This window comes from Leuciscus leuciscus, assembly GCF_965113295.1.
Source record: "Leuciscus leuciscus genome assembly, chromosome: 13".
Lineage (NCBI taxonomy): Eukaryota > Metazoa > Chordata > Actinopteri > Cypriniformes > Leuciscidae > Leuciscus > Leuciscus leuciscus.
The window spans coordinates 24,191,775-24,217,656 of record NC_138737.1 but is presented as its reverse complement, the minus strand read 5'-3'; the positions used below and the strand labels follow the sequence as shown (position 1 = coordinate 24,217,656).

The window sequence follows — 25,882 nt, the reverse complement described above, 5'->3', positions numbered from 1 at the left end:
GCTGCGCTGACCCTAATCTTACATCACCCTCCATGGAGACACTTGCTGGAGGCCAGCCAGCACATGCATCTTAAATTACAAACGACCTCCAAACGAACCTGAGCATCCACACAGCCTATAGACCGCTGGAGAATGTCTGATAGTAACACATCTCGCATCTAATCACTCTCCCGAACCCTCAGACACGGGGTGCATTAAACTCTGTGATGCTCAATCCTGCCCAAATCTGGGCCACTGGTGTAGCCGACACACACGGACAGCCGTGACAGATTTAAAAATAAAAGATTAAATGTGAGTGGGCTGAAAAACACACAGCAAACATTCCCAAACACAGCCTAAGGACACACACACACACACACATGTTAGACTTAATACCCATGAAGCTCAATACAATCAGGGTAGGAAATAAATGTGCTGCTATAAATTTAATAAGGGTTTATAAAATCATGTACACTACCGTTCAAAGTTTCTTATGCTCACTAAGGCTGAGTTTATTTATTCACAAATACAGATAAAAACAATTATATTATGAAATATGAATTTCAAAATAATTGATTTCTATGTTAATATATATTTTTTTTTTAAATGATTGTTTAAATGACAAAGCTGAATTTTCAGCATCATTATTCCAGCCTTCAGTGTCACATGGCCCTTCAGCATTCATTCAAATATGCTGATTTGCTGCTCAAGAAACATTTATTATTATTAACAATTTTGAAAACGGTTAATATTTTAAAACAGCTTAATATTTTTTTGTGGAAACCGCAATAGATTTTTCAGGATTTTTTGATTAATAGAAAGTTCAAAAGAACAGCTTTGATTTGAAAAATAAATCTTTTGTAACATTCTAAAGTCTTTTCTTTCACTTTTGATCGATTTAATGCATCCTTGCTTAAAGGGGTGGTTGATTATGATTTCTCTTTTTTAACTTTAGTTACTGTGTAAGTAATGTTGCTGTTTGAGCATAAACAACATCTGCAAAGTCACGACGCTCAAAGTTCAAAGCAAAGGGAGATAAATTATTTTAAAGAAATTGCTTTTTAAGAACAAACGGCTGGTAGGGACTACACAAGCTTCCTCCCGGGTTAGTGACATCACAAACCCTAAAATTTACATAAACCCGCCCCCGGGAACATGATTTATAGATTTTCATGACAGAATATGCTAACCAATGACTAGAAGATAACTACACATAAGCTACATAAATTCATCAACTAACCATTTAGAAATGTTGTCTACATGTTGTCACTTCTTCTTGAGTCTCTCCATCTTTGTCTGACTCCGGTTTGAACATAAAAGGCTAAAAGTTTTTGCATGTGCAAAATTTTTGCATGTTTTGCAGTGCATGTTTTGTCAGTGTGAGGTAAAAGGACACAAGCTGTTGAAGCTCCGCCCCCTGTGCCGCGAGCACCAGCTCATTTGCATTTAACGGGACAGACACAAAAACGATGCATTTTTGCTCACCCTCAAAAAGTGACTATTTTAACATGCTATATAAAAATATCTGTGGGGTATTTTGAGCTAAAACTTCACATACACACTCTGGGGACATCAGAGACTTATTTTACATCTTGTGAAAAGGGCATTATACCACCCCTTTAATAAAAGTATCAATTAATGATACACATATATTATGCATATACATACTTTACATATCTTACTGACCCCACATTTTTTGAATGGTGGTGTATATTGTCCAAATTCGAGCCTGTAAAGTATTTAGGTGTAAAAACAGAGAATGTGCTGACTTTTATTTTCCAAAAAATTATCCGTCCCAAAAAATAGAGGGAAATAAACAGCAAAGTACTTCAAAGATTCAGTCATAGATCAAAAGTGACAATGCGAAACAGCATGCCTGAAAGCTTTTAATTGTATTTTTTCTATATCAAAAGTCTTTTATTGTGAGAGATAAGACATAATTGTCTCTGAATGATGTGCAGAGACTCAAAACAAAAGTATGACGGAGCGAAACGCATGCAGAGGTGGGGTGATTGTCTATAAAGATAGAGCGAGAGAAAGACCAAAGCTGTTGAGCCAAAGCGAGATGAAAAATGACCCAAACACGAAAAATGTCTTGGTAAATCGTGATATGACAAAAGACTCTAAAGCTCCATGATGACAATGACATGATATTGGAGAAAGTTAAACCACCACAAATCATAAATCCTGAGTTGCGTGTAGTAGCACTAGAAGGGCAAAAATAGGAAGGATGAGAGAAGATTGAGTTTGTATAGATGAAAGGTCAAAGGAGAAGGGATAGAAAGAGACAGAAAATGAAACAGAAAGAGTCCCAGCATGCTCGGCTAGGTCACAGTGTAGTAACCCGAGTGGGAAAGATTGTGCTGAATCAGATGCCATCGCTGAAGGTGACCCTCCATCTCTCCCTTCTGCACTCTCTCTCCTTTTTCTCCTCTTTCCCACCGCCTCCTCATCCTTTCTTCAGTCCCTTGCCCCTCTCTTTCTCCCTCCTCAACCATGTCTTCCATCCCTCGTTCTTCTCCTGCTCTCTTGATATTGATCCCTGCAGCAGTGCAGCCTACAGCTCAAGGCTGTGCGCGGTTTACTTGTAACAATTTCACAGCGACACGCTTATTCCGTACCTGCTATCAATATCCATATAACGAGGACCGATCCATCACCATTCAGATTTATATTTGTGTTGTTCCAAGCAACAGACATGTCAAGGTCCATTTGGCCTGGATAATGAAGCGAGGGGAACTATGGTCCAGGTATTGACTCTCGGGTTAAATAGTGGGAAGATAAAGAACGATACAATCTAGACTGTGCCACACTTCACTGACCCATGTTAAGATTTAAGTGTTCAAACAGTTTGGTTCATTGATTGGTGTGTTGTGATAGTTCTACTATACTTTTTGTCCTTATGGTACGTATACAACAATAGTGTACTTAGTATGGTAAAGTTTTTTGACACCATTGACAAAACGATCTACGAAAACAACCACAATCAAACACTATATTCTGCATTCCGGGCCAGTAGGAGGCGATGTCACTTTGTAAACAAACACTATGTGCCTATGGACTTAACCACAATACGCATTCACATGACGTCACGGGTTTCACAAATTCACGTTTTTGTAGTTTACATGGAGATGGCAACGGAATCGTTTTAAAAAACTTGCTCTTTGAAACCGTTTTCAAATGTTTGTGCTTTCAGGCCCCCAAAACGCCATTGATGTGTAAATGAACTACCGAAACGCATGAAATGTTTTATGTTTTAAGTTGAAAACGGTGTTATGCAAATGGCCCTGAGTCTTGTGCCATTACATTATATGCTTAAAGGGACAGTGTGCTACAAAAATGAATATTTTGTCATCATTATCCCCTTTCCCATAGCAATCCCTTTAAATTACCATAAAATTACCAGAATTACTTTACCGGTAAATACACAAATATGCTGTTCACAAGTAACTGAGGCTTTTTACTATTAAAAAGAGACCATTCACACATCAGCACCAAAATAAATTTTGTGAAGTCTGTCATCGGAAATGATCTTTTAATGCTGTGCCGCTGTCTTCATTCGCCAGCTTGAGAAGTGCTTTAGTTTCACTATCTGTTCAATTTGACTTCTGTTTTTTTTACTTCTGACATCTTAGTGACAGGTGTAAGGGGATGATCACACGATTTTGCTCTTAAAAACACGAGTCGCGCATTACAGTATCCAACTGCTGATCCGCAGCGCTGATGAATGAAAAAAGAGGCAGGGTCTCGAGCGTGACACTCTGAAAAAGATGCGAGACGCAGAGCAACGGTCAAAGATGTCCATCTAGGTCTACAGTTTTACAGCTCCAGTTTACAATACATGTGCTACATTCTTAAAAAGGTTTGGAATGAACCTTAATGTGGGTTTCATATCAGCTTTGAAGTGTTGTTGAAATTGTCATGTAGAAAAACCAAGTAGGTAAGTAAAAGGCATACCATTTTGTCCTTACACATTGAATACATGTGAATGTAAAAATATTAATTGTATCAATTTTAATTAAATATATTTTTAATTGTAAAAAATTTTTTAAGGGTAAAAGTATTTTTTATACAAATGCCATGACTTCATAAGACTATGTAAGTTTTTCAAGAGTTGCACCACATGACATTTCACTAATCTTGTCATAAAAAGTTCATATGATTTAATATTTTAAGAGACTTTACTGACCTTGACATACATTTATGAGTGTCTGAAAGGGTTCTTTCTATAATTTAATTTACTGTTTTATTTATAATTTAATTTAATTATGTATTTTGTTCACACCACATGACTTTGATTTTAACTGAGTTTTGTTAATAATAATATATAATGCCAAACGTAGCCCCTGGTCACTGCATGCTTTTGTTGTATGGAAAAGACCACCATGAAAACTCTTGAAAATATCTCCATTTCTGTTTCATGAAAACAAGGAAGTCATACAACATGAGGGTTAGAAAAATGACGACAGAATTGTCATTTTTGGATTAACTTAGTTTCTAGTGTGACATCAATTCCTTTACGAACGACCTTCACAATTGCTCATAATATGATTGATATTCCATTAGACATCTGAGACTGAATGAGACACAGATTAGCAGATTGTCATTGCCATGCAATGCAAACAGTGAGTCAAAGAAGCAGAATTGTCTTGCAGCGCTATCCTATACAGCAAGGGTAAACTGCAGCATCCACACATATCTCTCTCCTTCATCCACGCCTTCAACACATCACCTTGAATATGCATGAAGTGAGGTGTGGAGTGTGCATATAATCACACAATTAACAAGCGCACACAATACATGCACCGCGCAGAGGATCAGAATCTTCTCATTAACAGACACTCAGCTATCAGATGAACTCAAACCAGGCAACATTCAGACGGCTTCAATAAGATGATTATAAGTAATTGGTTGAAGTTGGATTGATAATTTAGCTGAAATTGAGATGGTGAGGGGGAGGCAATAGAGTTCGCACACACACGGCCATATGTTCACACACACACACACACACACACACACACAGCCTGGAGTGTGAACTGAGAGTTTCTCAGTGATTCGGGATGGGGAATATTGCAATTGTTGCATTCTTCAGACTTCTCTCTCTTCCTCCCTGTCTCTTTCTCATATTAATGAATGATTCATAACTGTAGGATAACCTTGACTGCTCCCTGAGCCTACAGCAATGCACTGTTGTGAAGTCTGGGTCACAACATTCATTATTTCAGAACCAGATGAGGACAGACACACCCAAACACACACCGCAAGAACCCCAGCGTCTCTCTGCCTGTTTCTTACACTAGTCACATAAATGATTAAAAGTTACATAAACATATTCACACATACATGCTTTCAAGAGTTGCTCAAACCTGAAATGCAAAGACAAGCATCGAGGTGATGACATGATGAAAAAACTAAAATAAATAAACAAGCTAAATAAATTAATATCTGCCATCTGGCAATATGCATATCTGGTTTCATCTTAATGTGCAGCTGAAGGTCTAATAAGTATACTAACAAATAAATTACAAATAATAAATAATAAAATGTATTATATATATATATATATATATATATATATATATATATATATATACACACATATATATATTTCAATTTCAGTTGAAATCAAATGAATGTGTATGATTGAAGTAATGTGTATGCTAAATTGTCATTAATTTGAAACAATAAATAATAATTGATTTATAATACTTTGTATTATTTACAAATAAATAAATAAATAAATTGTATATTAAGTCTGATCATAAATCAACACTTATCTATTAATAAATTTGTACTTGTATAGCCTACTTCAAAAAGTAATTACTTAAAGATAAAAAATAAATAAAAAAGGAACATTTTGTCAAGTTGAAACTGAATTGACTTGACAGCCTTGAATTTAAAAATAAGCATTTAGATAGATAGATAGATAGATAGATAGATAGATAGATAGATAGATAGATGATAGATAGATAGAACTACCTACTAGCATAATCTGTTGACAACCACAAACTCAACATATCTCTCTGTCTAATGTCTCTCCCACACCCACATTTACAGTCCAAACATTTCTTCAACACGGATATTTAGCAGAAAACACACTCACCTGCACTGCCGCTGACACACACACATTCTCTTCAAACAATTCAGCCGTTCAAAAATCATCCGTTTAAACGCGTCTATATACATTGATAAACTAGATTTGACCCCGACGGTCAAAATCCTAAAAATAATTCCTAAATGTTAATAATTCGGAAGGATGCTGCGAGATTTGTAACTTTATACGACTTGTAAACGTCTGTTTTCTACAGAGAACACTGTCTGCACGCAGATGAGACGCGCGCGCCAGACGCGTAGTGGACAGTGTGTGTTCAGCTGGGAACGGGACCAGTGATGATCCGCGAGGAAAAAAAACACAGGCTAAAAAAAAAAAAAAAAACGCACATCGGATCGGACAGCACGTTTGCACTTGGTTGAAGACACTCCAAAACAACAGACACTGTCATTGGATTGTGGCTTTTGGGCCAATGATAACTTATGTCCCAAACAAACTGAATAGAATGTTCTTGGTATTAGCAGCACCAAGAGTGATTTTCATTTTTCACACAGCAACACGCCCACTTAGAATCAATGGCAAAGCCCAAATCTTACCTTCATAGTTATCTTTCTCCCCATCGTGTGTCCCGAGGCGTTTTAATCCGCGTAATTGTTATGACTTTCTGGATAAATGCGCTGATCGGTTACATTGCAGCGGTTATGCTGAGTCTGGCTCCTCGCATCGCTCAATAAGCAGAACACGGCGACAGTATCGATTACGAACTGGAGGACAGTGGCACGGATGTCCGTGGAGGCATTGCTGCGGGAAGCGATGCGTGTCACCGGTCCAGATCGCATCTAGCGCACGCTTCGATATTCCCAGGCGCAGGCAACAAGGAAAGAACACTGTAATAAGAGTAAGAAGCGATATTGGAGGCGCTGAGGGGAGGAAAGATAAAAGGGGAAGATCCGCCCCTTGTGTAAACGAACCAGGTAGTTTGCCGGTTTTGTTAAAAGCGTGATAGGTCAAGGGAGGGAATCCGGACGGGTGAAATGTAAGGATTGAGATAATAAGTGAGTTGGGAAAGTGTGGAAGGGCATTTACATTTTACCACACTCTCCCTGCTAAAAAAAGAAGAAGAAGCTTAAACCAAGGTAAGATGGTTTAATTGCTGGTCTCTGAGATTGGTCAGATTGCTCTGTTTGCTGGTTTCATGGACTTTGGAAACTGTCCTTTAGCTAAACCGACATAAACCACCAAAGACCAGCAAACAATCTTAGGCTGGGTTTAGAATTTATTTTTAATTAAATTTTTTTCCAGCAGGGCTCTGTCTGAATAAAGAAAAATAGTCATGGATTGGCATAGTCTATGAGAATCGAAGATGAATGGGTCTTTTTTTTTTTTTTTTTTTACACTTTTATTAATCAATGATTAATCACTTTTATGAAACCTTTTACAAACCTACGCCCAGACTTAACGGGCAAAATATTTTTAACATTTTATGTGCTTGCATAAGTCCTGTATATTCATTTTTGTTACAACAATTTCCATACTTAGAAGCAAAAAATAAATAAATTTTAGTAACACAATAATATTTAATAATTTGTACTAAACAATACTTGTCTTATATTTTCACCACTAATTTAACCCCACTTTCCACTAAATTAGGGGTCACTCCAAGGTGAGTTTAAACAACTATATTCAGAACTATATTCATTACTAATATAATAATATATTACAAAAAAAAAATATATAGAACAGTTATGTGTGCGTTACCAATGTTAGACAACATTTTCTCTAAATATTTAAAACAGAAGAGATAAAGTCGTTAGTACCGTGTCGCATTATGGGAATTGTAGTCTTTTGAACCTTTCCGGGTATAGAGATGTTTGCACAATAAAACTACATTTACCAGCGATTACAACACACAACAAACATGGCGTCGCCGGAGTGGCAAGAGGAGCGTCAATCACTGAAGATTAATATTGGCCAAGATGATGGAGGCAAAAAATCTGCCCCAATATCTTTCGGTTTTAGTAAAACATTGAGCAGGGCCAAATCCGGGAAAGTGGAAGAGCGAGATTTTTTAGTTGAAGTCGAAGGGAAAGAACTAAAAGGGTGAGTTGAATGCTAACGTTAGCTAGCTTAGCAAATAGTCTCAATAAAAGCAGTATAATGTTGATTGTTTATAATCTTATCGTGTGCTTCAACTGGTGTATGTCTGTTGCTTCTACAGAACCAAACCGGTGGAGAAACCGAAGGAGCTTATTATCCCGTTGATTCACAAGAACCGGTGGTACCGACAGGATGCTGCTGAGCGAGGGGAAAAGAGCAGCGAGGACAAGACCAAAGACCCGTCCCGGGAGGCGCAGGACACGGTGGAGTCTCAAGCCGTCAAAGAACTCATCGAAGGTGTGTTGCTCTATTATTCGTTCAGTTGGTTTTGGACGCGTTTCAAAACCTCGTGCGATGCCTTTAAGGAAGCGTTTTTGGGCAGCCACAAATATAGCCTAACATTACCAAACTTACATGATTCATGGCATTTAGACTGGAATACCACGTCAGTACATTTGTAAATTAATATTTTAATAGTTTATTGTTTACAAAATGTTGACACAGTACTGCAAAAAGTTGCATATTATGCCCTAAAAGGCTGTCCAAGTCGCTAACTAGATTTCAAAACACAATAAGTTTGTTTACTTTTTGTTTACTTGTAAGATGCCAAATTTACCCTAAAGTTTCAGATTATGGCAATAAAATTTAAGGATTTCCGTTGTGAAAAAGAATTTTGCTTAATTGAATTGAATGTGCGCTAATACTATTATACATCAAATCTTAAAGTTAAATAAAAAAAATTCTGTACTTGCAGATATATGAATGAAATAAAATGCCACTTAAGTGCACCGAGAGTGCACTTTCATGACTGCTGCTTAATACACCTAAGTACACCATTAATTAATTGTTTTCATAATATTTTGTCATGTTTTAAAGAAGTACACTTATTTTGATGTGTTGACTTGACTAACATAAACATATTTTAATTGTAACTGTATTTAATATTACATTTAAAAGGTAACATAAATTCCAAATGTGTAATTACAAATACGTTTAAATGCACAACAAACAAGTTTCAATAGAAATTACATTAAAACACAGCCTATTTTAGTATACTGTAAATGCTTGTCAGTACATTTAGCAGTGCATTTTAACTATATTTCAAAGACAATAGAAGTAATTATGAAATTACATTTAAAGCCCTATTCGCACGGGATAAGTATTACCTGGTGACCTCTAGTAATTTGTAATAATCGCGGAGATTGTCTGTGATCTTAATCCCGTGCGAATCGGCCATGTCTGTAATTTGTAAAGTAAAAATTCCCCCGCAAATGACCTACCATATTTCGCCGAACACCGAGGTCCTGTGATAATATTAGTCCCGTGCGAATCAGCATCTCTGTGATTTGGCGGGTCGTTTATTATTTTGTCAATGTTTTTTTTTTTTTTTTTTGCTTTTTTATCCATCTTTCGCGAAGAATGGAGATTGCGTTGGAGTGTTTTGATAGTATTTGGGTGCGGGGTCATGGCTATAGCCTACACTAGGGCTGCACGATATTGGAAAAAAAAAACATTGCAATATTTAGAACATATTTCTGTAAGAATTTGGTGAACGTTCTACGCAATACAACGTGGTGGGCCCTTAATAGATATTTGTTTGTTCATTAGGCTATAATTCCTAATAATAAGTAAAAAAAAAACTCTCTCTCTCTCTCTCTCTCTGGTGCTGATGCAGTGACGCGTTCATGTAAACGGCACCTAAAAGCTGTCACTAAGAACCAGCAAAAGTGTTTTCTGTGTCGGCTGCAAAGATGACGATAGGCTACTGACTCACGATCTTTGCAGTATATCTAGTGAACGCGCTGGAGAGAAATGCACATTTAATTTTATTTTGTTTTGAATGGTTTTGTTTAAAAGTAGGGATTTCTGTAGATAATATATATCTATACATATATCTATCTATCTATATATATATATATAGATAGATAGATAGATAGATAGATAGATATTATCTACAGAAATCCCTTAATATATATATTACCGGTACGTGTGTGAGGAGAGTAGGCTACCTTATACGCTGAGTTTCGGTTCATGGATGATAGCGCTGTTCAGTTGAGGCGCTGGCGCCCTCCGTGTCTTGAATATCTATATTTAGGCCTACTTCTTACTTATTAAATCCAGGAAATTGGATAATAAAACACTGATTAAAATTAAGATACAATTAATACAAAACGAAATTCGTTTTAAAGAAAGGCTTTGTGCTTTCTGTTTTATGTATCTGTGAAAGTTTTAAAGCAGTCTTTTAGTGCTGCATGCGTTCAGAGCGGTCGCGTCCGTTATGAAGAACGGTCACGTTTTCCTCATAAATGCGAACACGAAAAATAAAAGACAAAATACTTTTTAAAAAAGACAACCATCCACAACTTTAATGATGTCACTGCAGTTAAAGTACCTCTTTTTGTAGCCGAAATAGTCCCAAATAAGCGGATCGTATAGCTATAGGATTGCCAGTGAATGTTGGCTGTGAGCGGTGAGCAGCGGCACATTGTTCCATGTTCCTTACAGTATAGCAGCATGGGGTAAGGAACATTCTTCTGTTTATGTTATATCATACAGCTAGACCTATAATAACGACAAGATATTTCCCAGCAATAGCCAGTTGACATCATATCCGGGAGATATGTCAGTAATTTCGAGTAAAATCACAGGCTTCGTTTATCCCGTGCGAATGCGCCACACGAAATTCAGATGTGGGTGGGTAATTTCTAAATCACACGAGGTCCCCAGATAATACTAATCCAGTGCGAATAGGGCTAAGAAGTACTAAAGTACTACTTAAGTGTGTCAAAACACTCTTATGTTCAACTAATGGCATTTAATATAAATTGAGACTAGAATACAGTTTCATTTAATTGCAATAATATGTTCAAAAACATTACATTCTTTTCACTCTTAAGTATATTGTGGCAATAATGTGGCTTGATGGTTATAGATCTGCGCTGGTAAGTCAAAGATTGAATGCTCTACTCCTTCAGTCATTGTACTAAAAATACAGTAAGTCAGGTTGTTGTTGTTTTTTATAAGAAAGCATTTACTAAATGAAGAATAATGTATTAATGTAGTTCTGTTTGAATGTCATCTACTACAGAGTCTCAAAAACACCAGGAGAGATGGAAGAACGGACCACAGTCGGATCCGAACCTTGCCATTCCTATCCTCATGCAGAACCAGGCTCCCGAGGGCTTTGAGGATGGTGACAAAGTCAATGTGGATATGAGACCAGAGTCGGTAGGTCCTTGATGGATAAAAAAAGAGATGGATGGAAGGAACTGTTTTACCTAACCTGTTTAAGCCAAAGTTGAGCCCCTTTAGGCCGTTTGTCCACTAAAGAGTTTTTAGCCGGCTGAAAACGCCTAGCTATGGGCGCTTGAGAGCGTTTTGCCAGCTCAGCATTTTTTTCAGTTGAGATGCTTTGCTTGTTATGATACGGAATATCCGCAAAAGTCTTACTAGTATCTCATTTCACACATATTTAGTTTCTGTGTTGATTCTATATTAAATTGCCGATACAATGAAACGTATTTTCTCTGGCTCTTGTTTTAAATTATTTTGTTTCGTTATTATGCTTGTTGTTGTCATTGTTGATGTTGTACAAGCAGAATGTGGCGGTTGGTCGTGTGGTGTTAGTCCCGCCCCTCCTCCACTGTAATTGGACGGTTGGATATGATGAGCGTTGCGTTTTACCCAAAGTTGAACATTTTTCAACTCTCGGCGACCTGTAAAAAAACGGCGAGTGCTCAGCGCTTCAGCTAAAAAAAAAATGCTCAGCTCCTCGTTACGCTTATGGCATTTTAAAAACGCGGCGCTCCCATTGAAAACAATTGGAAAAATATGCCAGGCGCGTGAAAAAAAAACGTTTTGGTGGACACACGGCCTTACTTTTTTCAGATAGTCTATCCAGCAATAAATGTTGGTTCTCAGTATGTTACACATTATTACAAGGATAGTTCACCCAAAAATGAACTTTTGAAGGAAAAATAAGTTATTTTTGAAGGAAAAATAAGTTATTTTTGAAGGAAAAATAAGTTATTTTTGAAGGAAAAATAAGTTATTTTTCCTCCTAATAAGTTAAGAAGAATATGGGAAACCATACAGTTGATGAACTATGGGTTTTGGTTACCCATATTCTTCAAAATATCATCTTTTTTGTTCAGCAGAAGAAATAAATTCGTACAGGTTTGGAACTATTTGAGGGTGAGTAAATGATGACAGAATGTTCATTTTTGGGTGAACTGGCCCTTTAAATTATTAAAGACTTAAATGTTTTTGCAAATACTTTGTCTCCTCCTGAGAATCCTGCACATAGGATACATTTTAGTGTCAAATTCATCATATCAATGCTATTGAATTAATGGAAAAATCCTGTAAAGCTCGATGAAATAGATCCAGAATGAGTTATACCACAGAACGAGACTGTAGTGTGCACTCAAGTCTAATGACTGTAACATTAATGAGTCACAATCATACAGAGTTAACATTCTGTAAATACTGCGAGTTGAGACATTAATTTGGTTTTCTCCTTTTGTATTTGGTACAGTTTGTCTATCTAAACAAAATGGAGCTAAAACTGCTGAGTTTGCTAAAACAATGACTAATGCTATAAGCAATTTGGTTATGATTAACAGCCAAAACTTGTTTCGTAAGAGAATAAGTTCATATATTTTGTCGATACACTATCATTTAAAACCGGGGTGGGATTTTTAAAAATGTTTTTGATAAGTCTCTTTCGTTTACCAAGGCTGCATTTATTTGATCAAAAATACAGTAAAAACAGTAATAATGTGAAATATATTACAATTTAAAATAACTGTTTTCTATTGTCATATATTTTAATATGTAATAGGGCTGAGCGATAAAACAATAACCATAATTATCGCAATATATTTTTCCTTGATAAAATTATTACAGAAGGTTGATAAGTCTTCTATATATTGTTTATGCATTATGTAAATAATGACTGAAAAGAACTGCCATTTCTGTTGCGTATGAGGAACATTAAACGGCTGCTCATTTGAACAGGGCGCCACACAGAAAATGTATCAGCTCGGCTCAAAACACACAACAGCGCGAATGCATTTACTCGCTGACCATCTCGAAATTTAAAAAAATGACCTCAGTAAAAATGCCATCATGCAAGCTAACTGTTTAAAAGAGAAATGGCTATTATTGGTAGTGCACCAATTTGTGTTCGCTGTTAGCCTGGGAAAACCCAGACAACTTCCGGCAAATTTAGATTTGCTCTGCAAGTAGTCTGGCAAAGAGCCCATTCAAGCCCATTTCATCCAATTGTGCCCAGAGGCATTTGAGCGACGTCCGTTGGTGAAGCGCACCGACTTTTAAATGCATTATTATATTCAAAATGTGCAAACACATGAGGACAGTCTCCATGAAAGACCCACTGGCAGATGAACGTGCTACAACATTTCTCTCCGAAACGGTAGGAAATTAAATTAGATTTAATAGAGGATTTTAACTGTGACAAGATGATTGACAGGGCAGTTTACGTGACAGGATGCACGCGACAGATCCGTCTGATAAAGATGATGAAGTAGTATGTCCAAAAGCTTGCCTACTTTTTTGCTACACATTCAAAAGTAAATACCTTTTCTTCACAAAAAGATTACATACTTTTATGGCGTAGTGTAATTTAGGCGAATTGGGACGCAGCATATGGCTTTACACGATGACAACCGCTCTGATTGGTTTTAGGTCTCTCCAATTGCGCCCAGAGGCATTTGAGCGACGTCCGTTGGTGACGCCCCTTTGGAAATGAGTTATTAATGAAGCTTTGCCAGACCATAACTCAGTTACTACTGAGAATGGTCTGGTTTTAACCAGGCTAGCTCGCTGTATATGGCTGTGATCAATTCTCTATACAGATACTGTATCTCTGTTTTAATTGCTAATCCGGGTCATATCAGTGTTTGAACATGCTGAGGATCTCTAATGCAGTTGTAGCTGTTGATTTGTGAAGTGTATTTTATTAAAACTCATTAGTGTTCTATGAGTGTATGTCCTGCTGCTCGAGCTGTTGTCCAGTTACGGTGCCAAATGTGGTGTCAGCACAGGGCAGTTCAAGGTCATTGCTCACGCAGTGTTCTTGTTACATTTACTGTGTGTGTGTGTGTGTGTGGTATAAGGGTGTGTCCTAATGAAATGAGTGATGAAGAACTCTCCTGCTGCATCCAAACAGCTTACTCTGCATAAACCTCTCTCTCTCTCTCTCTCTCTCTCTCTCTCTCTCTCTTTCTTACACACACCTCAAGTGTCATTTTCTCCTGCAGTGCAAGTCCATCACTTGTAGATTGTTGTGAGAGCGCCAGCTACAGCTTGATTAGGCTTTAACACGGCTCAGAGTCATTATGAGTGAATTCTACTCTGCCTGTCAAAGAGCTTTTGTTTATTCCACCGCGTAAAAAAGAAGCTGTGATATTTCATCTAATTATCAGCTTCTCTGTAGGTTGAGGTGTGTGTTTCTAATTAGTGCCTGAATGTGTTTTTGGTTGCTTTGTAAGTCTGTACGTGTTGGCTTGTGCTTGATTTCTCTGTGGAGATGTTTGAGATGTGTATTGAATATTGATCTGATTCGTTCTGATTCAGTCCACAGAGGCTGACTATGAACTTGTTCCTGTGGAGGCTTATGGGTTGGCCATGCTGAAGGGAATGGGCTGGAAGCAAGGAGAGGGAATTGGACGCACATTTAAACAGTAAGGAATTATAATTAAAGAAAATTAAAACTTTAATTTTAAAAGAGAGAGCAGAAAAATTGAACCTGTTTCTCCCACATGAGCACCACGGCACAGTATGTGCCTCTAAAAAGGCCACAGCTTTGACTCTTAAAGTGGTTTTTAATTTTTGTTTAATGTAAAAAATATATATATCTGTTTGTTTTTAAGTGCCCTTGGCAATCAGCATATTCAGATGTTTGTTTTATTATTAATTTCCATGCCAGAATATTCCATTTCCATTCTGTTACTATTTTATTGTGTGAAAAGTTTATGGTAAAACTATATCAGATTTTTTTTTAAACATTTTTTGCTAAAATTTTGGTTTAACTCTGTTAAATTTCTTCCAATGTTTATCACAGGGTTAAACCCAGTACAAGCTAATAAAATATCCATCGGTCTTATAGGATTTTGACAAAAGGAACATGTTGATGTATCTTCTCCTAATAACTTGTCAGATGTTCTTGATAATCTTATATTCAAAAGTACAGCGCAATATACCTTAATGGCCATCGCAATATTAAAAATTGAATATTTTAAAGCTGAAAATTCAACACAATTATTTAATATTATTTTTAGTGATCAATATAGCCTAAGGAATTGGGTACTCATTCATCCCTAACTGTATACTGTATGTATATATACTATATGTATATGCATGTGTGTGTGTGTGTGTGTATATATATATATATATATATATATATATATATATTAAATAAATAAATATTCAAGGTCTCATTTTAAAGATACATTTTTATTTAAAATAACAAAATATTATCTACAGTATCTTTTTATAGTTTCATCACTGTTTTGTGCAATAAGCGCTTTCTAATGCACGTGATGTTTGGCTCTCTGCAAGTCTTTTCCGCTCATGTTTCCTTGTGTTGGGATTATTGTCCCAGTTGGAGACATTAATGACGCGAGATTATGATTTTATGTCAAATGCAATGAAGAATTATTTCAGACCGGCTGAGGGAATCTTTGGCGCAGACTGGCCGCAGACTTTTTAATCTTTTGTGCTTACGGGCCCATCTGTCCACTTGTATGGACATGAAAACACACAGGCTGCTCTTTATGAGGGGCGGGATGTGCGCATGCACGTGATGGAGATTCTGTTAGCTTGTGGTTTATGATTAAAATGTCCTAGTTGCTCCTTTTTAATTATTTTGTTTATTTTATTACCTGTTAGAGATGTGAAGCCTATAGACTATCAGTTGAGGCCTAAAGGACTGGGTTTGGGTGCTGATCGCTCAGCCATCAGAGACCTGGAGCCCGGAGTCCCCAAGAGACCCCCTAAACCCGGTGATGAGAGGGGGAAAGAAGAGGAGGCGCTGGTTCTGGGGCCTGGAGGATGTGTGCAGGTTGTAGCAGGAGCGCATAAAGACCTGTACGGGAAGGTGAGTGGACTTTACTTCATCCGTATTCAGTTCTGTGACAGTAATGGAGAACCCGTGTACTGACACACTAAAGAGATGATGGAATTACATAAGATGGAGCACTTCAAAGCATTTTGTGAGCCAGCAAAGCATATATTATGCTTTTAAGATATTATATATATAAGATTTTAAAGTCCCTCTGTGGTGAAAATCAAGTTTCTCCTTAAAACTGCAGTGAACCAAAGACTCAAGTCTCAAAAACGCGGTTTGAAAATCACTGGTGTTTCTGACATCACAAACTACCTTGTAAACTTGTAAAAAAAAAAAAAACGTTTAAATATGTAATTTTGGTGATCAGAGATTACAATACAATTTTTGATTTAAATATTAGTGATCTGAGAAAGGTATGAGATTCCAGATAAACTGCAATTACAAATGCTGTGTCTGGAAACCTGTTTGCTTTGACCTCATATCTGGTATTAATGCTTTTATTCTTTTAATGTGTTGTAGCCTGGAATATTTGTTATATTTTATACAGAGATGCAATACATTGTATCTCTGTGTGTTGGAGATATGATATAAAAAAAGAAAAAGACAAATTATTCCTGTAGTATAAAATGTTGTGGCACCAAGATAAGAAGCTACTATGAAGGTGTTCATAATCTGGACCTGTTTATATGTACCAAGAAACATTAAAGCTCCAATATGTATATAAATTTGATTTATCGTTCAATAATTTTTTTTTTTTTATCAGCAGCGATGGTTGGTGGTTAATAAAAGTTGTTAGCTCCTTCTCCTGTCAATTAATACATATTTTAGAAAACAATTTCCAGAATTTTTTTGTGCAAAATTATAGAATAGTCTGAATATAATACTAGAATAGAATAGTCTGAGTGACACTTATTCTTGATTTTCTCCCTGTCTGTTTTTCTTATTTTTTGCTATTTTGTCTCCTTTCCTTGTTCTCAAACCGTCTCTTTGACAGATCGAGGGAGTGGATCCAGATAACGCCAGAGTTGTAGTCAAACTTGCCATCGGCGGCAAGACAGTAACCATCAGTCAGCACTCTTTAAAACTAGTCCCTCGCAAGGAATACGACAAATACAGCAAAGACCTCAGTGAGTTTGCTCTTACGTCTGTAAAGAAGACTATTCATTCACAACGCATTTAACTTCTAGAATGTGACATGGTTTCTAGTGAAACTGAATGTGTGGGAAATAATGTTGTGCAGGGCTTTTTTTATTCCTCATGATTTCATTGAATTGAGCTCTGATATATTAGTTCATATTATTTTAATGTGCACTGATGAATTGTGCTTAACTTAGCCTCCAGTTTCAACAGTTGAGAATAACACAGACTGAAGAACTGGCTGACTGTGTAAAGTGCAATATGAGCTTGTGGGAAAACAAGCTGTTTGAGTGCAAGCGTTTAAACCCAAAACATCATCAGCAAGACTTTATTTTTCTGTAATCAGAAGCTGTGTGGTCTGGGATTCTCACAAGCAGATTTGCACACGTGAAACCGGTTTCAGCATTTTAAAATTGTAAATAGTTTTTTCATGCTTTTAAAAAAGACAATTAGTTGTCTATGAATGTCCACTTGTGCTTTCTTTTCTTTAGAAAAATAAAAATTCTTAGGCACTTAGAATGGAAGTGAATGAAACCAATTTATAAACATTAAAATACTCACTGATTCAAAATGATATAAACAATGATTTCAGCATTAAAAATGCAGCAAACCCTAAATCTCTAAAACGGCTATAAAAATTTATTTAAACAGCTTTACAGCTCAAATAGTTTTACAGAAAAAATAAATGTATGCAAGTGCTTTTATAAAATCATTAGCTTCACATTTCCTCAATTGTTTCACTGTAAGTGCCCCAAAATAACATTGAATTAATCGTTTTTTTTCTTTTGTCTCCCAGGTCGTCTTAGTAAAGCACACAAGGACAAAGAGAGAGAAAAAGAGCGAGAACAGCAGAGTGAACGAGAGCAGAAGTTAAACGGCAAAGATGAGAGGGGAAAGACAGATAGAGATCGAGACCGGGAGAAAGATCAGAAGAAAAGGAAACACAGAGAGTCAGGTGCAGACAGGTAAGACAGGCACTCAAGAACACCGTGTTGTGCATGTATATTATTGAATCTATATTTATGTGTTTGAACTTCCTGTTCCTGCCAGAGAGAAGCCTCCGCCAGCTAAAGAGTCGCGTCCCTCTCCTCCGGCCCCCTCATGGCTCCAACGGGACCTCCGTGTGCGATTCATAGATAAAGCATTCAAAGGAGGAAAATACTACAACTCTAAGGTACTGGACTAGTGTTGTGAGCCTGGTTTGTTTAGTACAGTGTCTGAGAGATGTTGAAGTGTTTGTATTGGTGTTTTAGGAGGGAAACACAAAGAATGTGTTCTTGTTTTCATAAATACACTGAACAGAATGCTTTTTTTCCAGTTAAGATATTATGAAGCCATAAGATATTAGTATAAATTGAAGTAAAAATAAATTATTTGTTTTGTGTATTTAGATGAGAATCGAGGATGTTGTGACGCCCCACACCTGTGTGTGTCGTACAGAGGACAACAGGCTGCTGGACGGTACGACACACTTTCACCTTGACCATTATAAGAGCCATTTTAACAATGAGACTTTGGCCTAATAACTGGTTTTAAGTTTTAATCATTCGTCTGTTTCAGATATTAGACAGAAAATGCTGGAGACCATTGTACCCAAGAGCGACTCGGACTACATTATGGTGGTTCTGGGAGAACACAGAGGACAGGTAAATGGATTCACTTGTTTGCTCTGTGTCCCAAATCCTAGTGGGCCGCCTACTTAGACAGCATTGTAGACATCAGACACTTCTGAACTTCACACAGAATAATGTTGATAATACCCTGTGGTGTTATAAAGTAAAACTATTAAAATCATTTTCATTATGAAGTAAAGCAAAAATTAAATATAAATATTACGTCAAGTAGCAAAACTTAATCAAATGAAAATTAGAAATGTTGCAGTGGCAAGTTATGCAAATAAAATAAGTTTAAAATGACAAAAACTACAATAAAAATCTACATAAATAAACAAAATATAAAAAATAAAAGCTAATTCAAAATAAGAATAAATAATATAACCGTATATAAATAATACAAAAATAGCTCTGCTTATATCTCATTTGGTCCAAAGGAAGGCTGCGTGGCATATCACAGATGAGCCAATCCCAGAATGCACAGCAAGATGGATTTTATTTTGGATTTGGATTTTACTCAAATTAGTTAAGATTGGTAACCTAATTAAAATAAAATATTTGTGCATGCCATTTAGGGCTGTGAAACGATTAATCGCGATTAGTCGCATCCAAAATAAAAGTTTGTGTTCACATAATACATGTGTGTGTGTACTGTGTATATTTATTTTTATATATAAATACACACACATGCATGTATATATTTAAGAAATATTTGCATGTGTATATACTGTATATATTTATATATAATTTATATTATATATAAATAAAAAATTTCTTAAATATATACATGCATGCGTATGTATTTATATATACAAAATAATTATATACACACACATATATATTATGTAAACAGTTTCACAGCCCTAGTATATATGTTTTGTCCTTAGTGTTGTCATTAGCTTAGCATCATGCTGAAAAATAGCCAGGAACTCACCGCGCCTTAACTGTCCAAAAGAGGTGCGTCGACCTGAAAAGTGTTTCCTTAGCATCATGCTAACATGCCTTAGAAAGTAGCTGCCTAAGTAGTCTACGAGGCAGCTCACAAGAATTTGGTACAGAGCCCATAAGTTATTATCCTTATTTGATATGTATCTGTGGTCCACACATATAATCGTTAAGTCTTTCATAATTTGTCAATTACTTCTATCCATATATTTCTGCTGTAGAATCATAATGCCTTATCTTGCAGGTGGGCCGCATCCTGAAGCGGGACAGAGAGAAGTGTCAAGCCATGGTTCAGCTGGACCGGTACGAGGAGCAGCTGTTCACTCTCGACTATGACGCCATCTGTCATTATGTGGGCGGAACAGAACACTGAGAAACCAATCGGATGATACGACACACCTTTCATCATCCCAACCCTGTTTTGATTGGCTTCCCTTTATTCCTTGTGACCAACATGTCAGATACATTACATTTTTAATACAACCAAGACTTAATTTATTTTACTAGTTGTGTTGTATTTTTAAATGCATCTGAATGATGAGACCTGCGATCTTAAAGCAACATAATATCTTGTTAGTAAGAGTCTGTTGTCACGAAAAAATATTTTGCATATTTTGTGTTGTGCTTAGAAATGTGAGCGGGATCAATGACAAAAAGTGACATTTTCCTCTCTGTATAGTGAACATTTATGCAGGTCAGCCATTGTAGCATCAGTGTTTGAGTGTCTGCTGCTGATCTGGGAAGAACATGAAATTTCATTTTGGCCCAATGTAATTAAATATCTCACTGCCATTTAATTAGAATCCAAAAACTTTTGAAACTCTGCATGGTTTCTTAGTCCAGTAAAGATCTGAATTTATTAAAAGCTTAACAGTTTGTACAAAGTTATACACAAGCCACTTAGAATTTTCACTCATGTTATCTTTTTATAATAAAATATTAAAATTCCTTCAAAATGCCTTTGAATTGATATCTTGGTCTATAACATCCTTGACCTTTACCCTATACATGAATTTCTAAGACTTCTAAATTATCAACTTGATTAACTTTCCTGACAAACTTGTTGTACACAATTATACTTTTTTTCAAAGGCCTTTTAATTTAGCATAGATTTTTATAAAGTCAATGAAAGAATAACTTTTATATTGTTATTCATATTTCAAGCTGAATTTGCAAATTGGGTTTACTTCACTATCCATACATAATATTTAAAAAAAACAACGTTAAAACCCAATTATTAAATATACACTTGGCTTTTGAGGAACGTTTACTTGTAAATCTTTCAATCATCATTGTATTGCACTGCATTATTTGCCCCCACAATAAAAACTGCAGAGCTTTGATCATACATGTAAGTTGAACTAAATTGAATTTGAATATTATCTTACTTAGACATTATTTGATGATATACGTGCATGTACATCATTGCCGATGTTTTCACTCGTTTTTTGTCGGTCTTTCTGTCTTTTGGCTCCAGAGTCCAGACCTTTTCTGCTGCTTCATACATACAGAAACAGATTCTGCCATTGTCTTTTTCGCATCAGCATTTCAACATGGCGAAATCATAGACTGTAAAAAAAAATACACAGAGTATTTTTTAACGTATGTTTTAACGTATTTTAAAAACAACTTGACAAAAAAATTATTCATGCCTTAAAATAGCTTGAATGCAACTCTACACCCGTGCCTCATTTAATAGCAGTTCTATGAATATGCAAATTAGTCCCGCCTCCATTTACTCACACCAGCTCAGAGATCCACTCGTTGATGTGATTGGTTAAAAGGTAGTTTATGACGTCAGAAACACCAGCGATTTCAAACCAGTTTGGTTCACTGCAGTTTTAAGGAGAAAATACTCAGCAATGGTGTCGACTTATGAATTTGCACATGGTTTGTCTTAAAGTACATTAAAAACACCACAGACATATAAACAACATTAAAAGCTTGATTTTCACCACAGGGGGACTTTAAATCAAGATACATTTACCCGAGAAACAAAATTGCTTACTATATGAAGTCTTCTTGTTTTCAGAAAAAAAGCATCAAAATTAAATGAACTTGTGCTTAAAGACAAAATATCTGCCAGTGGGTCAATATTTTAAAATATTAAAAATAGAACTTAATTCAAAGGGAAAATAAGATAATTTTTCTTACCTCACTTATACATTTTGTGTTTTCTTGTTTTAAACATAAACTCACTTAATTGTTTTTCCTACAATTTAAGACTTTATAACTTATTCAAGACTATATAACTCATCATTTAGTCTCTATCTGTTTTAATATGCAAATCATTTCAAATGAGCACTAAACCAATTGACGCACATTCAAACAAAATGTTTATTTTGCAGGGAACGGCATCACTATGCTATGTAAAATGACAATTGTTTATAAAATGCATAACATACAACACATGGTATATTTACAAATGAATCTGTCCTAAATGTAAGAAAAGAAATTACAAAAGCCTTTTAACAGTCGTAAAAGCTTTAAAGACACTGTTCCTGCTCAGTCGTCATCAGAATCATCATCCTCCTCCAAGCGTCTTGTGTTCTCAGCGTTAGCTCTCAGGACGGCTCCAGGACTGGGGTACGGTCTCTGCTGGAACAGGGGTCCCGCCGCTGTGGTGTCCGCTCCTGTCTTTGCCTCATTGCGTTTGGGGAGACCGGTGGACCATAAGCCCCTAAAAGCAACAGCGTGGTATATTGATCAGGAACATGTTCTTTATTACAGAAGCAACCTATTTTTAGATCTCACATAAACGCAATTCGAGTGCATTGTAATGCGGTCTGTTGTATACTAAACATTTCAGTAAATTTAGTAAGTATCCAATGTAGGGCTCTATGTCATGTGATGCAAAAAACATGGACAGAAATTGTTCATAAAAATGGAATTTACTGTATAACGCAGAACTAAGGAATTTGGATGAATATTCAAAAGTAGGGCTGTACACTTGTTCAAATTGATATTTGGACTAATGTCTGTGAATATTAAACTGCAAAAAGCACATACTCAAGCACAAGTGGCAAATACAACCAGAAACTTAAATGTCTTCCAGACAATTTGAAATAAAACGTGAAGAAATAGTGACAGAAATACTATTGTACAGTAGTATGTACTTCTCAAAAGTAATAACAACAATATTACATTAACAAAACAGAATTTTTTAGGAATATCACATAATTTTTCTTCAATGTTCTCATTTAAACAGTAAACCTTAGTTGTCCAACACTTTGTTTGGCAAAATCCAAAAATGAAAGGAATTGTTCAAATTTACATTTTAAACGATTAGTTAAGTTGTTCAAGTTTTATGCATCCATTTGATACTAAATTTATTTACATTTTTCTAGATTCCTTGTTTTATGATTTAATACTAACAATGAATTTCTGAAAATTGTGTACTTTTATTGTTCATTTTTTTAGTTAACTAATTAAATTGTTCAATTTTTTTCAACAACATCCTTTTTGATTATTGAAATTTAATTCAACCATTAAAACAAACTCCAGTAAAATTAAAACGGACCACAAAGAATTTGGGAGAAAATAAAACATGAAACTAAACAGAAAACTTGCATATGTCGTACAGAGTCAATAAGAGTAGTATCACATTTCAAACACAGCCGTAGTGTTCATTATAAACTAGCTGGTCATTACCTTGGAGCATCCGAATAGGCGCTGGGATCCATGGGATCCATTTCCTCCTGCTGCTGTTTCCGCCCTCCTCCTAGTCCTCCTAAAAAGTTTGCATTTACTCAAGCTTACTGTAGCAATACTTTGAATTATTAATTAAATATCTAATGAGGCAGATTATGCATAAATTACCTCTCTTTGATTTGTTATACGGTGCAATGTCGTCTCTCCGCATCCTTCTATCACGGTCCCGGTCTCTGTCCCGGTCTCGATCTCTATCCCTGTCTCGGTCTCTATCTCTGTCCCGTCCGTCCTCCCTGTCTCTGTCCCGCTCCCGCTCTCTCTCCCTTTCTCGCTCTCGTTCCCTCTCTCTCTCTGCCTTCTCATAGTGGATATCCACTTTGTCATGTCCAGTATCACCTAGGAAATAAAACACAAACATTTTCAGCATATGTCTCAACAACAACACAAAATCCTTGTGTACTTATGCATGTCCATCCCTGCATCCCAATGTCCATACTATCCATCCTAAATAGTAAGTGAGATTAGAATAAGTGTGTCCCAAAGCATAGTATGTTGAAAAGAGTATGTCAAAATGTTCAAAGTGTGGATCCGTGCACACTCTAAAGGCTATTGTTGCCCACAACCCATTGCGCTTTGGAGGAGGATTCGGTTCAGAACTACAAACACGAGTAAAAAGGGTTAAAAAACTACAAAACATGATGGATATATGATGGATTTTAACTGTGACAGGATGATTGACAGTGTCAGGATGCGACAGGGCGCAACCGTTAAAGACGCATTTGTATGACGTGATAGTATGTCCCAAAGCTTGTCTACCCTTTTGCTTTTTTCTTCACAAAAAGAGTACATACTTTTAGGGCGTAGTATAAGTAGGCGATTGGGACGATGTGTCTTACCTTTCTGTTTCTTAACCCCCTTGGTGATGACAGCAGAAGGGTCATTAGGAGACAGCCAGCACACTAAATCTGTTTCCACATTCCAGTAGTACGGAAGACCGCTGAGGACAAGAAAAGTGGGCGATAATTACGTATATGCAATGACTAAAAAAGTTTAAATCTGGAATTTTGCACATGTATCATGGTATTACCATGCTATTTTTGTAGATAACTTCAAGAATGATGAATACGGTAATTGTTCAGTAGCAAAGTAAATTTCAAAGTAACATGAAATTTCAAAGTAGCGTCATTGTATTATTGTACAGTTACATTATAAATGAATGTCTTGAATGGTTACCGCTGACCAGAGAAAAACAAAAGCTTATGAACTGCTTACCAAGAGGGGTCAAACACTTTGTACCAATTAGTTGGCAAATTTTCAAGCCTTGTAGCCTCATAATCAACGTTGTTATCATCATAGTCTTCAGCGATGATCTCCTCTTCGGCCTCTGATGATGATGATGATGAGAGACAATAAATGAGAGCATGAATTAAATCTGGAATTTTGCACATGTATCATGGTATTACCATGCTATTTTTGTAGATAACTTCAAGAATGATGAATACGGTAATTGTTCAGTAGCAAAGTAAATTTCATCATTCATCATTCTGAATTCATCATTCAGTAAGTTTTATAGATTACCCAGTAAGATAATCATGCATGATGTATCTTACCTTGGTCAGACTGTTTCACGATCCCTCTTTTAGCGAGGCGTGCAAGTAAAGCTGGAGGCAGAGGCATCTAAAGACAGAGCAAATCATTTCAGTGATCAGTGTTGACGAGCCACGAGTAACGTTAAACTGCCTCTATCTGGACCTGGGCTAACACACAGAGGCTGATTTTGTAGTCAAATAATGGACAGAACATTACACATGCAATTTAAATAAGAAATACATGACGGTGAGTGCATAATTTACCTTTATGATGACCAAAATCTTAGTTATGTAGTAAACGTTTCATTGAAAGGAGACAAACAAGCGACGCGGACGCGGAACAATGACGTAGCAAAAACGTAACGTGACGTCATCAAACGGAAGCGAATTAATCACTTATCTGAAAAAAATCATTAAAAAAATAACGTGTATTTGAACATCTGGATACTTTTAAAAGATATACGCCATTAACATGGTGTTTAAACCAGTTTAAAATATTAATGTAAATGTAATACTTAGTGGGTGTTTTTTTATCGACGCTAGATGGCGACAAAAACGCTCTGGATTTAATTTGTATGCCGCTAAAAATATATATATATATATATATATATATATTTTTAGGACGCTTTTTTGTTTGTCAGATGAAAAACTGACATTTCATAGGCCACAGTACTAATGTTAAATGTTCAGTAATAAATGCGCTGCTGATGTTAACCAAGTTAAAAAA

At 36.2% G+C, this 25,882-nt stretch overlaps 3 protein-coding genes across 6 annotated transcripts in view; 1 reads left to right on the top strand and 2 right to left on the bottom strand.

The window, feature by feature from the left end:
* The window catches only part of magixb (MAGI family member, X-linked b), a 90,737-nt gene extending 82,954 nt beyond the window's left edge, over positions 1 to 7,783 (bottom strand). For 2 of the 4 annotated variants that reach the window (XM_082189407.1, XM_082189409.1), the window contains exon 1: positions 6,083 to 6,620. In XM_082189407.1, the coding sequence (XP_082045533.1) occupies positions 6,083 to 6,165 (83 nt within the window). In that variant the 5' untranslated portion in view covers positions 6,166 to 6,620. The other 2 variants (XM_082189410.1, XM_082189408.1) reach the window with 2 other exon arrangements.
* A 139-nt stretch (positions 7,784 to 7,922) lies between these two features.
* On the top strand, positions 7,923 to 20,871 carry gpkow (G patch domain and KOW motifs). Its single transcript, XM_082189423.1, has 11 exons — positions 7,923 to 8,131; positions 8,250 to 8,425; positions 11,217 to 11,356; positions 14,729 to 14,835; positions 16,043 to 16,250; positions 17,215 to 17,347; positions 18,154 to 18,322; positions 18,408 to 18,531; positions 18,749 to 18,818; positions 18,918 to 19,003; positions 20,160 to 20,871. The coding sequence occupies exons 1-11, from the start codon at positions 7,950 to 7,952 to the stop codon at positions 20,286 to 20,288; spliced, it is 1,524 nt and encodes a 507-aa protein (XP_082045549.1). The 5' UTR covers positions 7,923 to 7,949; the 3' UTR covers positions 20,289 to 20,871.
* A 1,363-nt stretch (positions 20,872 to 22,234) lies between these two features.
* pqbp1 (polyglutamine binding protein 1) lies at positions 22,235 to 25,521 on the bottom strand. Its single transcript, XM_082188530.1, has 7 exons — positions 25,420 to 25,521; positions 25,177 to 25,243; positions 24,839 to 24,950; positions 24,463 to 24,563; positions 23,735 to 23,962; positions 23,567 to 23,645; positions 22,235 to 22,595 (listed from the first exon to the last, which is right to left on the bottom strand). Exons 2-7 carry the CDS (start codon positions 25,241 to 25,243, stop codon positions 22,421 to 22,423), a joined length of 762 nt encoding a protein of 253 aa, XP_082044656.1. The 5' UTR covers positions 25,420 to 25,521; the 3' UTR covers positions 22,235 to 22,420.
* Positions 25,522 to 25,882: the final 361 nt, after the last annotated feature.